Below are 17491 nucleotides of genomic sequence, written 5' to 3' on the forward strand. Positions count from 1 at the left end.
TATATATATATATATATATATAGCCATAATCAAACCAATACGCCTCACCTATCTTGTAGTTTCTTGTAAAGTTCTTACCTTGAGTGAGTGCTATGTTGCCAAACTATGTTCTGATGGAAAATATCTTTTTCTTCGAGTCTGCAAGCTACTCTACTACCAAGAAGTAGTAGCAGTGTTCGAAGTGAGACGGTATGTGGTGGTATGCCATCCCGCCTCTGGTTTTTCAGTGATGAAGGCATACCGCCTCTGGTTTTTTAGTGATCAAGACATACCGTCCCTGGAGAGAAGATGCTAAATACTTTTGATAAATCCATTTTTATACACAATAATTGACAAATAGCTTTACATGTAAAAAGATTTTTTTTCTTACTCAGAAATAATTTCCAAGTTTGATAAAATCGACATTTTGGGTATCTTTTTCCTACATTTCGTTTTTAAAATGAGGTGTCTTCAAAGAAGTTCATCTAGTTTATATTATGATGTGCCACATTGAATTCTTTCTTTGGTAGTATGTGTGCGTCTTTTTGTCTCAATTCATATAAACGTCGTGTTTTGAACATAAGCGAATTTAGGGGTTGTCTGCTGTGGGGACGATTCTTCTGGGGTTTGGAATACCCTTCAGTCAAGTGGGAAGTTCGGGAGCCTTACCGCAGGAAATTGTTAATATAAAACTAGATTCTTGAGCTTTTTCGCGTATAATTATCTAGAATACAACATATAGGAATATTTGTTAATTTGTTTTTTTCACAAAACTGTTGACGAGGGATCAAAGTCTCTCCATGCCCTCCCCCCCCTAACTAAAGAGAAGCTCTCCAGCGGTTTTCAGTCATTATGTAAATAGAAATGCAATGTTTTAGGCAACATACCCTTATTGTATTTCAACATTTAGATAGCCGGTATGTCGAGTGAAAATCGTAATAAAACATACCGCCTCTGCTATTTTTCCACTTTCAACACTGAGTAATAATAATAATAATGATAATAATAATAATAATAATAATAATAATAATAATAATAATAATAATAACAATAATAAAACAACAACAACAACAAAAGAAATTAAATTACTTGCCGCCATGCTTGGAGACTTATTCTCACATGTCCAGCATTGAGCTGGAACGTTTCTTGGTCCAAGGCTCGAAGGTAGAAACTCACTATTTCTACACTGAGTACTTGCACTTTGTTTTTCTGGCGTCATTTTATTTTTTCTGGCTTTTAACTGTTAGTTGATGTAAACATAGATAGGCGAGCAACCACTAAGCAGCATTTTCCCATCACAATACGCATAGTAACAGTAGAAACGAGCACTCTTGCAACATAGTCAATAGAGAAACAACGAACAACATACTGATTGTTTCTACAGAAAGGTATTTTCTGTTTTCTTTTTCCTTTTTTAAACCATTAGCCAGTCACGAAACGTAACTATTTGAACGAATCAGATTATGAATAATTGTGTCACATAAAGTTCTTGTAGGAAACAGTTCACCAATTATATTTAGCAACGAAACCTTCCGATGGTTTTCTCATAGTTGATCCGTACTGAACCAGACAAATATATCGTTCCTACAATGCGACAGTAGATGGCATTCCGCAAGGATCGATGTTTGAGTCTTATTTATTGTTATTATTCTTTTATTGTATTGAATTTCAATTCATAGTGTGTCATTGCCTCACGCAAACAACTACTCACGTGTAATAAACAAATCCCAATTGCCCTGATGACATAATATATTTCATGTACAGCAGATAAAATCTGGGGAAAAGTAATCCTAGCTTAATCAAAATTAACTAAATGAGAAATGAAAACGCAATCTTTCAGTTTTACGTCCCACGTTTATGCCGGCTAGGCTAAAGGGACGGTAGTGATGAGAAATGAATGAAATAGTGGAATGAAGAAAGTGGGAGGAAACGAGAGAACCCCGAGAAAACCCACGTACACGGTGTTTGTCCACCACAAAAATTTACTTGATGCGAGCTGGGTTCGAACCAAGGACCCCATGCATCAGTGGTGAACGCTCTACCCCTGGGCCACCGCGGTCCCTAAATGAGAAGTAAAAAGTGTATAAGTACAAAGTGACCTATTATGCAAAGTCTATAAAGGAGTGCAGACGGAAAATTTTGAAATTACTTTGAAAAATGACAACTACACAACTCCATATTAAATAAGTTACCCTACGTAAATGTTATACAGGGTGTTACAAAAATTTGTCAAATATTTCGGGAACAGATTCATCACATCAAAATAAGAAGAAAAAAATCGTTTATATGAACCTGTGGTTGGAAGTGCATAGTTTCGTAGTTACAGAGTGCCGTAAACGTGAAAAACTGAACTTTAAAAGGTCCATAGTTCCACATTATAGGACCTATCGTAGTCGAGTCCAGATATCACTGAGGAACTGGTATGTGAACTATCCAAATATCCATCTTTCAGAACCTCCGGTACTTGCACAATCATTTTTAGAGAGGCTGTTTGGGAGTATTTGATCACTCTCCACCTACCTCTCTAAAAATTGGTGTGTAAGTACTGGAGCATTCTTAAACATGGATATTTAGATAATTCACATACCATTTCCTCAGTGATGTCTTGACCCGAATACGATAGGTCCCATAATAGTGGAGTTATGAAGTTTTAAAGTTTGCTTATTTCACGTTTTCGGCACTTTATAACTCCGAAACTATCCACTTTTGAGCAAAAGTCCACATGATTTTTTTTTTCTTATTTTGATGTGAGGGGAATCTGTTTCCAAAATATTGTGATACATTTTTGTAACACCTTGTATAATATAATTTTACACGTTAATTAGTCGCAAGAAGTTTTGATGACGGTAAATTAGCAAAACACACTCGAAATTGTCAAAGAGTAGTAGAGTTTTTTTTTTTTTTTTAATATTATTGACAGATATCATTTTCATCTGAGTACGCCGTCTGAAAAATTATACTGCAGAAAAAAAGGTACGGGTCACAGCACTAAACCTTCTCGCTCCAATTCCTTAAACTAAATCATCTTATGCTGTAGTTACCATTAATGAAACATATTCTTGTGAAATACAGATAAAATAATAATAAATTCTCAGAAAAATTGACAGAAAGAAAACTTACCTCTAACTATTCTTTGTATATTTCCTCCATAGAAAATGACTTATGCCATATGCTAACGTTATCAACGAAATATTTGTTTACAAGATATCAACAAAATCGCGTGCGTCATATTTCACAGAACTGTCAAATAATTACTCCAAGAGTTTACTATCCCTTCTGGATATTCTCATAGAAGTGATATACGCAACAAGATAGGTATATTAATAACATATTTATTTATGGATTTCGAATAAAACTGCCTGAGTCGTTTTTGAGAAAATCGTACGGATAAAACCTTCTCTAAGAACAAACTACTCTTCCTCTATTTTTCAAGCAAAGTCAGTTATGCTATACTATCAGGTTATCCGTAGGATATTTACTTATGAAATATGAACAGAATCGCATAAGTGCATTTTTTTTTATGAAAATCATCCGAAAAAAAACATCCCCTAAAAATAAACTACTTCTCGTCGATTTCTTCGGGCCAAGTGAGTTATGTCATATTGTCAAATTATTGATTAAATGTTTATTTTAAAAAAATATGAACAAAATAGTGTGAATAGTTTTTTTTTTCTGTTTTGAAAATCGTCCGCAAAAACTCACCTCAAGAATAAACTACTTTTCGCAGATTTTTTTAAAAGCCAAGTGAGTTATGTCATATATTCAGGTTATTAATAAAAATATTTATGAACATATATGAAACATGCTCATATATGCATATTTATGAAAATATATATGAAATATAAACAAAATCTCTCGAATTGTTTCTGAGAAAATCATCCAAAAGGAGCCACCCCAACAGTAAAGCATACCTTCTTTATTTTTCCCAGAGAAAAGATTTATACCCCACTATGGGGTTATTTATGAAATAGAGTATGCTCCAAAATGACAAGATGAACAAAATTACATGATTTTCATCTGAGAGTTTATTTCTTCTCAAAAGAAATTAACATACACACTACTTACATACACACTATTAGCGTGTTGATTTACCACGGTATGCGTAATGTAAGTGTTCAAAGTGAGCACCTCCTCGCTGTAGACAGTGTTTATATCGTTCACGCAGATTATCAAACATATCCCGAAACAAAGGTTGCTGCAGACGCCTGCAAATGTAGATGATTTGCTCACGTAATGCAGGCACAGTTCTTGGTGGATATTCACAGCTGAACACACTCTTCTTTAACAATCCCCACAAGTAGGCATCAGGTGGTGTAAGATCGGGGGAGTGGGACAGATATGCGAAGTCAGTAACATGTGAAATGATTCGTCCTGGAAAATTTTCCTGTAACATAGCTAGAGATACTCGAGCGGTATGACTGGTCGCCGTCTTGCTGCTACCACTGTCTATTTATCTGAATGTTTCTTGCACGACAGAACCTTCTCAAATTCTGAAGAAATGGCTCGATCACTAAACCCCTGTAGCGTTCTTGGCTGACGGTAAGAGCATTGCCTTCCTCATCTTCAACGAAATAGGGCTTAATAAACCGTGTGCTGTGATGGCACACCATATAGTCACACCTGCACTATGTAGTGGTTTCCGGACGATAACATCTGCCCGCCCAAAACCAAGGAAGCAAGTTATCTGGCGATTTGTGTAGCCGCTGAAGTGTATGTGACTTTCGTCGTAGAACCACACATTCTTCAAGAAATTTGGATCCTCGTACACCATGGCCAAAAATGTTCCACGAGACACCATCCTGGCTCGCATATCTGGCTCTGTCAAGCGTTGTACAATCTGTATCCTGTACGGAAATCCGCCTATGTTCTTAAACAATCGGCGAACGGGTATACCGCTTAAGTTCAGTTTCAAGGCCGTTCGTCGTAGACTTCGTTGGGGAGAATGTAGCACCTGCTGGAGAACGCGTGTGTGATTCTCATTTCTCGAAACAGTTACTGGTCGACCAGACTTCCCATTCCGTTGAAACAGCACACTATCAGAACGGCGAAATTTCGTAACAATAGACAGTAAAACTGTTACTTGGTGCCGTCTTATTAAACTCCTCTCGGAATTGTTCTGCCACCTTTTTCAAACTCGTCCATCTTGATGGCCGCTTCCGTATGAGCGGTAATAATGCTCAACTAGAAATACTTTTTACTCCGTCAAGAGACCCATTTCCAACAACAACTGTACAACACAACTTCCTTTTCACTACTGCGAACACGTGCAGCTGGAGCTATGCCCCGTCGACAAACGTAATCACGTGTTGGAGATGCACGAGTTTCAGGACTGTATATTTTGGCTTGTACCGTATTTATATATAAAATATAAACGAAATTGTTGCAGCCGATTTTCAGAAAATTGCATTATATTAAAATTGTCATTCTTCAGTAAACTACTTTTATTTTTAGGGGTGTGAAGAAAATTCGAAAACTTCCTGGAGAATCACATGAAAACTTTGATTAAAATTTGGTTCAGATACATTGAAGGCATAGCCTCTAGGCAAGTGTATATCAGGACAAACGAATGAACAAACGACCGAACTAACAGACAGATAGACGTCGAAAAATCACTGTTCGGCATCTATGGTCTATGAAACGTATAAACAAGTTGAAATCTCGAATTCGATTGTTTTCGCGATCTCCCCTTTCACCGCTCGAAATGCAATTATTTAAGATTTATACTCTCTGTGACCCGAATTGGCGTATGGTGTCGGCCAATAAGCTTGAAGTGCGCTGTTGCCAAACCTCCAGTGACGAATCTAATCATTCACAATTGTCCACAAATACGAACAATATCAATTATGAATGATTAGATTTTCCCTGAAGGTTTAATAACAGTTCACTACGAGCTTACTAGCTGTTTCCATTCAGGTGACGCGGAGTATAATAACTCTTAGCGCAGGGGAAATCCTACAGTCAAACATACACTATTCTACTTTCGTGCTACGAAAGGAAAAAAAAAAGTCCGGTGATCGTGTGAAAAATTGAATCCAAGATTTCAATGGATTTGCATGTCTCATGGCCCATAGATATATATCAAAAAGGTGGTTTTTCAACATCTGTCCATCTATTCGTCCGTTCGTCCTGGTATGCACTAGCCTGGTGACCATACCATTCGACGTATTCAACTAAATTTTAAACCGCTTAGGTCGTATTAGTTCATATGTCACAAATAGATTCCTTGTTCATATGTCACAAATAAACATTTCATTAATATCTTGAGAATATGGCATAACTCATTTATCCTGGGAAAATCTACGAGGAATAAATTATCCTTAGGTGTGAATTCTCAAACGGTTTTCTCAAAAATGACTCAGGCAATTTTGTTCATATTTCGTAATTTTTTTTTTTTTTTTTTTTTACAGTGTGAAACTACAGTAGACTTCCAAACTACGGAAACTCAATACTGAAACAAGAAAAAAGTACATCTATGGCTACTGGTTGTAATAGATTAATAAGTTCAAAGGTAGAACCTGTTCCTCAGACGTTTAATCCATATCAAAAAGCAATTTACTCGCTGTACCTTACTGTTTTTTTTTTTATAACGGTAAAGGTTGAAACCAGAAATCGTTAATTTGAACCAATTCCGGATTGAATAAATGGTTAAAGGAGAAGATAGAACGTATTCTTGGGAAGCTGAATCGATTGCACAAAACACTGCATTTCGATATATCTTACCGTTTTTGATGTGCGGAAATCAGTATTGCAACCGGAAGTAGTAATACATTTTTAACTACTTCTGGTTTCGGTAGAGTGTTCCGGGTTGTGATGGCCTGTTCCCTTGATACCTTGAATCGATTACAGAAAACAGTTTGTCACTATCTAGTAGTATTTTTGTTCAATGACCTTAAATGTTGAAACCAGAACATGAACAACTTTCGGTTTGGATAGAGGGTTAATGGAGGAGATAGGACGTTAAACCTATTCTTGAGACGTTAAATCATTTAAAAAAAAAAAACGCATCTTAATATCTTTTACCGTTTTTGCTCTACGGAAATCAGTAATGAAATCAGAAATAGTAGTAAATTTCAACTCTTTTTGATCTAAATAGAGTGTTGCAAGTTGTGAAGATACGTTCTCTTGAGACATTGAATTGATTGCAAAAAAACACTTGAAGCTATTTCTTACCATTTCTGTTCTATGGCGATAAGTGTTGAAACAGGAAATGGCTAATTTGGACCACTTCTCGCTTGAGTGGAGGGTTAATGAATAAAATAGAACTTATTATTGAGACAATAAAATCAATTGCAGAAAACTGCCTCTCGATATCTCTTACCTTTTTCGTTCTCTGGAAATAGTATTGAGACACGAAGTATTATTAAATTTGAACCACTTCTGGATTTGGTAGAGTGTTTAGATAGTCATGTTACATTGCTTTGAGACGCTGAATCGTTTCCAAAAAAGCGCTTCTCGCTGCTACCGTTTTCGGTCTATGGCGATAACGTTGAAACCGGAAATGAAGAGTTAACGCAGGAGATATAACTTATTCTTGGCATATATTTCAAATATATTTCAAAAAAGAAAAAAACAAAGAAAAACTACATCTTGATATCTGTTACGTTTTTGCTCTGATACCTGTCGACAGACAGTCGGAAAAAGCCATGCTACACTGAGAAAAAAAATCGTATGTGACGTACGTAAAATGTATGTTACATGTGTACATCCTGTAGTTTTTGGACTTAATGCACAACAAACGTATAAGTGAAAATGCATGTTTTATAATACTTTTCGTAAGGAGTGCGATTTAAGTTAAGGTTGACAAAAAACATACATAAAACAAAAACAACTCGATCGATCTGAATGAAAGTTTTACCCTTTGCTCGTCATAGTATCTCAAAAGTATACACTAAGTATGAGTGCTTAAACATGAACGGGAAGCGAATGACAGCCGAACAGACCAAGGCTGTCCGCGAGCAGCTTATCCAATTCTCCGACAACCAGTGCTCGAATGCTTTAAACCATTTTAAGTGTGAATATCCTTACAGTACAGTGCATAGAATGTTGTAAAATTATGTGGAGACTGGTGAAGCATCAAGAAAGAAGAAATCTGGCCGCACAATTTCAAAATGTACACAAAAAGTGAAAAGTGCGATTAGAAGAATCTTAACTTGTCAAACCGTTTCTAGGACGCAAATATCAAATTTCTGAATCCGGTGTAAGGAAGATCAAAAATGAACACGGATTTAAGGTTGAAACATGTAAAAGTGCACCATTTTATATATACGAACAGAAGAAACGCGCTAAGATCAACTGCCGCAAACTCTCCGACAAGAAGTTCGCGAACAAGAATGCGAGCATGGATGACGAAACATACTGTTACCAAAACTTAGCGCTCGCACTTGTTTCAAGTATGCATCGTACATTTGTAAACGTCAAGTTAGTCCTAATAGGTTTGTCAAACCTAAAGACAGGTATCCAAGAAAGTTTTTGACTGGCAAGCGACCGCCGCAATCGGCAAAATTTCGCCTGTTGTTGTTCAAAGTAGACAATCAACGGTGACCGTTAAGAGTGCATTGAAAAGGTTTTGATTCCATGGATATATGAAGAATTCAATGGATATGACAATGTATTTTTTTTTCCGTTGTGGCATCCTCTTATAATGGGAAAAAAGTTCGCGACGGGCTTACTGACGCTGGTATCGAGTTTGTGGGCAAAAACGAAAACGCGCCAAAAGCTCCTCAGACAATCCATTGAGCGTTTTTGGGCTTTAGTAAAACACGAAATAGCTTAAAAGCATACTTTCATCAAAGATGTGAAAGATATGCAAAAATAAAAAAAAAAAACTGGTTGGAAATCAAAAGAAGTGGCATAAAGAAATGGGCAAGCGCTTTTCAGGAAGTTCCGGTACAAGCTTCGAGAAATCGGCCGCAAGGGTGTCTGCAGCGTCAAATAATAAACTACTTCTTTTTTCAGTTATCATTTGTTTATTATATTAAAATCATTGTGATTTCTCAAGAAATAAAAAAGTTATTACAATAATTAAAAGTTCCCTTAACTTAAATCGCACTTTTTATAAGTGCTCCATCTATACGTACTTTCCGTATGAAACAATGCAGGCGGTCAGGATCTCACATACAAATGGACGTATATAACATATAGCTGACGAAAGTAACATACATATATACTGTATGTGTAATATAAGGAGGACTGTTAGAGGTCAGACATCCTGCAACGGCATGATATAACATCTAAGGGCAGTGCCTATGTAGCATATGGATGACGTATGCTCCTTACTGATTTCTGTAGTAAGCAAGAGAATACCGAATATTTGTATACATATACAATATACCGCTGTCCGGAGAACGGATTTTTCTCAGTGTACAAGACTTCCGACACTTATGCATAGCATAATTTGGAAATTTAATAATTATTAAGAATTCTTATAATGTTGCAGAAATGACTTCTATGAGAATGTCCACAAAGAATAGTTTGCTCTTGGAGGTGAGTTTCTTTTTTCTTTTTTTTTTACAGTTTTATAAAATACTACTCAGGCGGGTTTCTTTTTTTTAATTTTATAAGCAAATATTCCATTAATGGCCCTCACATATGGCATGAGTAATTTCTTATGGAAAAAAAATCTATGTGAAAATTTACTTTCAGGGATGAGTTTTCATTAGGCGAAGTTTTCTGAAAGCGCGTTATAATTTTATTCTTATTTCGCAAGAAAATGTTTCATTAATAACTGCAGCACAACATGATTTAGTTTAGCAAATTGGAGCGAAAAAGTTTAATTCGGTAACCCGTCCCGTTTATTTGCTTTAATCTTAATACGCATTTTATTGTAATGTATTCAGTGCTAATTGTCTTTATAAACTAAAGCTTTTCTTTACGTAATTTGTATCTAATTTTATCATTTAGAGTACTAACTTTTCTCCATGGCAAGTGCTGACACTTTTAGTAATCTGTGTGTAATTTTATCACGCGTTCTGTGCCTAATTATGTCAATGATAAGAGCTGAACTTTATGTAAATTCTAGTTTATCTTATAGCACACAATGTTAATTTGTCTTTATGACAAAATTTAGTTAATAATCTGTATCTTATCTAATTATGTTCGAAGTCAATTCATCTCTGTGATAAATTTTGAACTTTGTGATATTATCAGTCTTTCTGATTGGGTAAAAAAGGGAAATGCTAGTGTATTTTTAGCGTTTAACAGAAAAAGAAATCAATGTCCATGATAAGATATACACCTTTCAATAAATCTCATTGAGTTAAACAAAAATACGAGGAGTGATCAATAAGTAAGATTAGAAAGCCTGCAGTGAAACTTGTACATATACTTTCATACAACTAATACAGCCAGCAGATAATACATACATTTGGTTATTTTTCGACATAGTCTCCATATCGGTTGACGTACTTGTCGCATCGTGGGATGAGTTTGAAGACTTCCTCCTGCTAAAAATCCTGTCCTTGCGTGTTCAGCTACGTTATCACAAAGTGTTTCACCTTCTCGTTGTTTCACCTCTAGAATATCGTGCACAGTGTGACGAACGCTTACGAATTACATTCCCAATTCTGCCACAAGATCCCGTAACATTATCCTCCTCTTGTACCGAATCAAGTCTTCCACGCCAGCTGTTCAAATCTGTTGACGCCGGGCTGGATCGGCCTCATCGCTCCGTGTCGGTGACGTTTTCTCTACCAGCCGCGAACTTTCGACACTATTCTACGACTTACTGAAAAGACATTATAGAATCTCCGTAAACCTGTACTAACTGCCGGTGAATTTCAGTCGCGGTTGCATGTTTCGCCCACAGAAATCGAATACCTGAACAGACTTCTTTGCGAGACCAGTTCTCCAAACGAGTCGCTATTTGTGTTTACCTACAACTAGCGCCGTAGTTGGCGGGTGGCTGAAACGCTGCACTGTTGCCAACTCCATGTATTAAAAATACCGAAAGTCCAGAAATATCGTCCTTGTAACCTTAGTTTCTGATCCTCTCCCGTATTTGAATGCGGGGGTAAATCTTCATGCGTAGTTTTTGAGACATCGAGAAAAATCTTTTTTTTGTAAATTTACAATAGATTCTAGATGATGACTGTGCAATCTATTAAGATGAAACTGATACTCAAACTAATTAAGCTTTTCATAATGACGTGAGCAATATGACAGTATCAGAACAGTTAATGAGGTATAACCCAAAATTACGAGTAACTATTAAATTTGAATTTTCGTTTGAAATGGAAATGAAAATGAAATCTTTCAGTTTAACGTCCCACGATTATGCCCTTTAGGCTAACAAAATGACATGCTTTGATGGTAAATTATGATGCGTAGTTTTTGAGAAAATTGAGAAAAACGAATTGCTATGCCGCTACAAAGTACGTCCTACGTTGCCAATCTAATACAATTGATAGTTTTTTTTTTTTACTTCTGCTGAAATAGATTATTTATTGATTTATTTACTGTATATGAAAAATATTCACTATGAAGCAACAGATTGTATCTATAGTTTTGTTTCTTCTAGCAGCGACGCACATACAACTTGAATTCATTTGTGTTATTTTGAAAATCAAGAAAATGAACATTTCTTTAATATCGGGCTAATGAACAATGAAAACTACTATGAACAATGACAATCCTGTTTCCGTTTATATTCAAATTCACCCCTTTTTGTCCAAAATGGAATGTATTCTCCCCATGCCAAGACCGGATATTCTGCTAGTAATATATTTACGTTTCATTTTGGACATAAAGGGTTAAGGTGAAGTGATTTTGAGTTTAACGTCCCGTTTAATAGCGAGGCTATATGAGACGTGGACCTACTGATTAACGTGGAACCCGAACCACATGAACTCTCGCTGGGAATTGAACCCGGACTGCCCACTCCAAAGGCGCGTACGGTAACCGCTTAGCCACGAAGGTGCTCTGACATAAAGGGCTGAATTTGAATATAAACGACATCGGAATTGTCACTGTTCATCTCAGAGCCCCAAAAGCTATGAATTCGGCAATAATATCCGTCATTTTCCATCATTTTTAAATATCTCTTCTTTCCCTCCTCTTAAGTTGCACCGTCAAAGAAAAATGACAGAAACTATCCCAAGCTCGTGCCTCATCTATGTTGAAAATTTAATCGAGATCTGTATTCGGGTGGTTCAAGAGTTATTAAGTCACAAACATAGTCACCTTCATTTTTATATAAAGGCAACCAAGAAAGTTCTGTCGCTTTTTGTGGAGGTCTGTGTTCCATTGGCCCTCACACCGTGAGTTGAATGCGAATGGAGATAACGCAAAGGTCAGTTGTTGGTGTGGGTATATTCAACATACTATCTGGTTGTGGCAGTTCAGTTATACCGTGAATTTGCGTAAGGATAGAGTGAACATGAGACCTCCACAGAGCGTCATAAGGTCGTGTATGCTATACAAAATCAAACTGGGGTCAAATGCCGCTGTAGCGTGACAGAAGATATGCCAAGCCTTTGGTGAGGGTGTCTTGACTACGCGGACAGTGCAGCGGTGGCTTAACAAGTATAAGGACGGTGACGAAACACTCGAAGACGTACCACGTACCAGAAGACCAACACATGTACAAAATGAAGATCTTCAGGCAGCAATTGAGGCGGACAGTGGCGGAACAGCGAGGGACAGGGACTATAAATCAGTGAGAGTAGGGAAACCATTCGGCAGCACCTCCATCAACTTGGGAAGCACTATAAGCTGGGTGGGTGGGTCCCACATGATTTGACTCCGGGCCAGAAGGCAATGCGAGCAGACAACTGTGTTTCTTTGCTGTCTTGTTTGAGGAGGGAGCCATTTCTGGATAGGATGTTGACATGTGGTGAGAAGTTCGTCCTGTACAAAGCTCCACGACGCCGTCATCATTGGTTAGCATCCAATGAACCGGTTCCAAAACAGCCGAAACCAGCACTACAATGAAGAAGGACCTCCTGTGTGTTTGCTAGACTGCTCGCGGCATCGTGCATATGGAACTGCTACCAGCTGGTTAGATCATCAGTACAACTGTGTACTGTCAGCAGTTGAGCCGTGTTCTAGAAAAACTCAACACTCTGAAGGTAGCACTTCTGAATCTCAAATTGGTAACCCTATTACAGGACAACGCTAAGACCCACGTGGCTAGGATGGTCGCGGACGCCATTCTACTCTTTGGATGAGAAACACTATTTCATCCACCTTATTCCTCGGACATTGCACAGTCCGATTATCACCTTAGAGGACGCCAGTTCAAATCCCTAGTAGAGGTGCAAAACACACTTGATACCTTCTTCGCTTCATGACCCACAAAGTTCTACCGCAATGGAATCCATGGCCTTCCAGAACGTTGTGAGAAGATCGTCAATGTTGATGGGGACTTTTTCTTATCTTTCAGGTGACATATCGATGTTCAAAGGTGGTGGGTGAAAAAGGAACAGAACTTTTTTGGTTACCTTTATATATATAGATTAAGATAATAGTCTTGTGTAAAATGTCCAATCACAGTCAGAAAGAAGATTCTTGATCATCAGCGGAATTTACATTAAAATATAGAAAAGTGACATGATATCTCTTGCTCTCAATCGCTTAGTTTAAACTATATAAGTTGTGAATTAGAATTGAACAGAGCAATCCAACGAAGACCTAGTTATCTTGTACTACAAATTCTCTTTCCTCATTGCAATGTATGTAAGAGTCATCTACTAGAATCTAAGTTTTGTTCTTTAGATCTCCTACGCTTTTTCAACATTAAGAAGGTGTATTTCTCTTACACACATTTATTAATTGATTAATTTTCAGTTTAGCGTCCCTTTCAGCAACGAGGCAATATGAGGCGTGGATCTACAGCGTAACGTGGAATCCGAAGCACATAGCCTAAGCTCCCGCCGGAAATCCAACCCAGGTCTCTCACGCCAAAGGCGCGTTTGCTAACCGCATAGCCACTAATGAGCTCTCACACACATTTAGTTATAATTTTAGGAAACCAGGTACAAGTAACTTTTAAGTTTAATTTCTAAAGTGAGTTGTTCGTTAAACTAATTTGAATTATTAGTGTTACATTGTAATAGTAAACCTATAGGTAAATATAATTATAAACTTAACTTGTTGCGGCAATTACTTATGGTATCGAAGGTCAAATTAAGGAGCAATCAATTTCACTCTTCATATCTTGCTTCATATGAACTCAGTAAACTTACTAACATCCCCCTTCCAAAAAAAGTCGAAAGAGAACGATAGGGTACCCAATTATGCGCTGAAACCACTAAGACCAGCCCTGCTTATGTATGTATAACTAATTCTTTTCCTCCAATTCGTGGTCTTCGTTTGTATCAAAAAGCAATAGTTTCTCCTTTGTAATATACATTAATTAGAGGACACAAATTGCTAATAACATTTATAATTAAGTTAAATTATCAAAGAATTTCCCCGACTAGGAAAGAATCTAAAATTTGTTCTGGTTGTGACAATGAAGCTGCATTCAATTTTTCAACGATCCCCTCTGTTCAATTTAAGCCTCTATGTATGGAGCTTTTCACTGGTCAATATTCTACTTCCTTTGAATTTCCAATCCGACTAACTGAAGAATACTTTTTCCTTCAGAATCTTCGAATTATATATGACTCACAACGGCAACGACCCCTTGAGAAGAACTGCTCTGAGTTCTTCCCTCAAAATATCATGAGTTCTAAAACTCTGCCTGGGATCCACTTTAAATAAGAGGTTTGCGTGCAAGATCTCCGCCACGCTGTATATTCCAACACGCAAGCAGAAGGAGTTCCTTGTTTTCCTGGAGAGGGGTTTCTCTGCTAGTCTGCTTCTATGAAGATCGTAACACTTCCACGCTCTATGACTGATAAAAATGTTTTTCGTTATATTACCAGAGTTAATTTGGGGCATCTACATGTGAAGTGTCTCATTAAATACCACCAAAAGGCTATATATGGCGCAAAAAATAAATATTACCTCAGTATTTGCAATGAACATGTGTTAAAATGTTTTCAGATCATAAATTAGTGCTGCTAATGAATACAGATTCTAAAAATACTTCTATCACACTGTCAGGAGATGTCATTGGATAAATCATCTCCCTGTGATTTTTGTTATGTTGTCCGATCATTTGTTTCCCCAATTCTAAGGTTATATACGTGAATATATTCCTCTGTGTTCCTATATTTGAATATCTCTCTCTCTCTCTCTTTCTTTCTTTCTTTCTTTCTTTCTTTCTTTCTCTTTCTTTCTTTCTCTTTCTTTCTTTCCCTCTCTCTCTCTCTCTCTCTCTCTCTCTCAATGTCGTCTGTCACGAACTCACATGACCTGTGATCAAACTCTCGGCTCTTGAAACCAGATGTAAGACTCTGCCAATGGCCATCGTGACTCCCTATGTGTTTGTTTTAATAGGATTCGGATACTTAGGCATTTCAAACAGGAAACATAGATACAAAACAGTCAGCAAGAAAGTCTCTTTCCTTCTGAAAATTTCGATTTTCAAAATGCTTCCCGCAGTGGGCAACCAAGCTCAGAAAATGTGCATGATATTCTGGCAGAAGTTGAACAATGCCGGCATGTAAACAGTCATGACATTGCCAAAGAACACCTCAACATTCATCATCAACGTAGCATCATTCAAAGAAATCTGGCTGGAAAATTGCTTTTACCCCTTGGTTTTATGCAACCCTCATTGCTTTGATCAATTTCTGGTTGCAGTATGTTTTAAGAAAGGTTTCTCTCGTTAGGAGCTACAGGAACTATTTTTTTTTAAATAATTAATTAATTATTAAATTTAAAATTTTATGTGTATAAATCTTTGAAAATAGCTAATTCGATTGGTGAAAACCGCATCGAAATATGACCAACGGTTCTCGATATAATCGCGAATATGCCTACACACAAACATACAGGTCAAGCTGAAAACCATGTTTTTTCATGTCGGCTAAAAAGAACAGATTTTGTTTTTGTGTGAGCTATACAGATCATGTTATCTCGGCCAGGTTTGCCACAAAGGTAGGTCTTGATTTGTTCAGTATGTACGTGAAATATTTGGAATTTGTACAGTCAATTTTATGCAAAAAATAAATTGCACTAATTAAGTTTACAATGGAAATAGGGGAAGATACATCAATGTTAAACTAGGAATTACGGAAATATACATGGATGTTAAAAATGAATTATTGCAAGATACATGAAGGTTAAAATAGGAATTAGGGAAATATACATGGATGTTAAAAATGAATTAAGGAAAAGATACCTGGAGGTTAAAATAAGTATTAGGGAAATACACATGGTTGTTAAAAAATGAATTAGGGGAAGATACGTGGAAATAAAAATAGGAATTAGGGAAATATACATGGATGTTAAAATGAATTAGGGGAAGATACATGGAGGTTAAAATAGGAATGAGGGAACTATGTGTGTATCTTAAAAATGAATTAGGGGAAAATACATTGAGGTTAAAATAGGAATTAGGGAAATATACACGGGTGTTAAAATGAATTAGAGGAAGATAGATGGAGGTTAAAATAGGAATTAGGGAAATTTGGAATATTTCATATCTAGAATATAATCTTCCGCCCACTGTCAAATTTGATTGCGAGGAGAGCACTAACTAGATATATATTCTCCTAGACAAATTGCCGTAAGAGAGTCAAGCTTATTTCATAGTATAAGCAAAGAACGTGCAAAGTTTTTTTTTTAATTTTTTTTCCTAGAAGTTAAATATGTTCAAATTTAGTTGCTTTTTAAACTTTTTATTTTATTTTATTTGTATTTTTTTACTTTTTTGAATTTTGATTATTTTGTAACTATGTACCTTATACTGTTTCCTAATAATATAACAAATATCAAATTAAAAATTTGTCTTTCGCCTCTTAAAAATGACAATGTCATTCCGAACGTAAAAACGACGTTATGGAGTAAAGAAAATTCAAAGTTGATACCTTTCACAATTTTGCGAAACATTAACTATTTCATTTTAGGCCTTTAAAGTATAGAGGCTGTTTTAAGATCTTAACAGTTAAATTTTGAACATTAAAACTATGTCTTTTACATATCAATTGAATTGTGAAGAGTTAACAGAGGATTTTCTATTATTGTGCACGAATACTTTTAATTTTTAATGTATCGACTTAAATTGATGCTACAGGAGAGGTAAATATGGTTTTCAATGCAGATATGCACAATTTATCTACCATTATATTAATTCCATAGCAGCTTTTGCGGATTTCCCTTGAAGTGTAGAAAAGCAAACAATAAAACCTGTGCTTATCTATTTTTTTTAATACGCTACATTTGTGAAAATACTTGAAAAAGGAAAGAGGTTGCTGCTTCATTCATACTACTGAGAACAATAAAGTATACAAAATTTTAAATTATTTTGAAACGTTAGAAGATTTCACTATAGTATAATGATCGCAAGGAGTCGTGAAGCTTGACTTAGATCTACCAACTTCAGGATCCAGTAGAACGCGAGGGTGTGTCCCGGTGGTCAATCCCCACCCATGACATTTTACCAGTGTCGTCTCTCGCACTATAC

The 17491-nt window shown here is 36.4% G+C and overlaps 1 protein-coding gene across 2 annotated transcripts in view; it reads right to left on the reverse strand.

The window, feature by feature from the left end:
- The window catches only part of LOC145687953 (caveolin-1-like), a 255610-nt gene that overhangs the window by 124187 nt on the left and 113932 nt on the right, over positions 1-17491 (reverse strand). The window contains exon 1 of one of the 2 annotated variants that reach the window (XM_081761551.1): positions 1073-1352. The exons of the other annotated variant lie outside the window; for it this stretch is intronic. Within the exon in view, the coding sequence (XP_081617677.1) occupies positions 1073-1198 (126 nt within the window). The 5' untranslated portion in view covers positions 1199-1352. Of the gene's footprint in view, positions 1-1072; positions 1353-17491 lie in introns of those variants that run through there. 2 annotated transcript variants of the gene reach the window in all.

The sequence above is a fragment of the Thermobia domestica genome, chromosome 6, assembly GCF_964235325.1.
Source record: "Thermobia domestica chromosome 6, izTheDome1.hap1.1, whole genome shotgun sequence".
NCBI lineage: Eukaryota > Metazoa > Arthropoda > Insecta > Zygentoma > Lepismatidae > Thermobia > Thermobia domestica.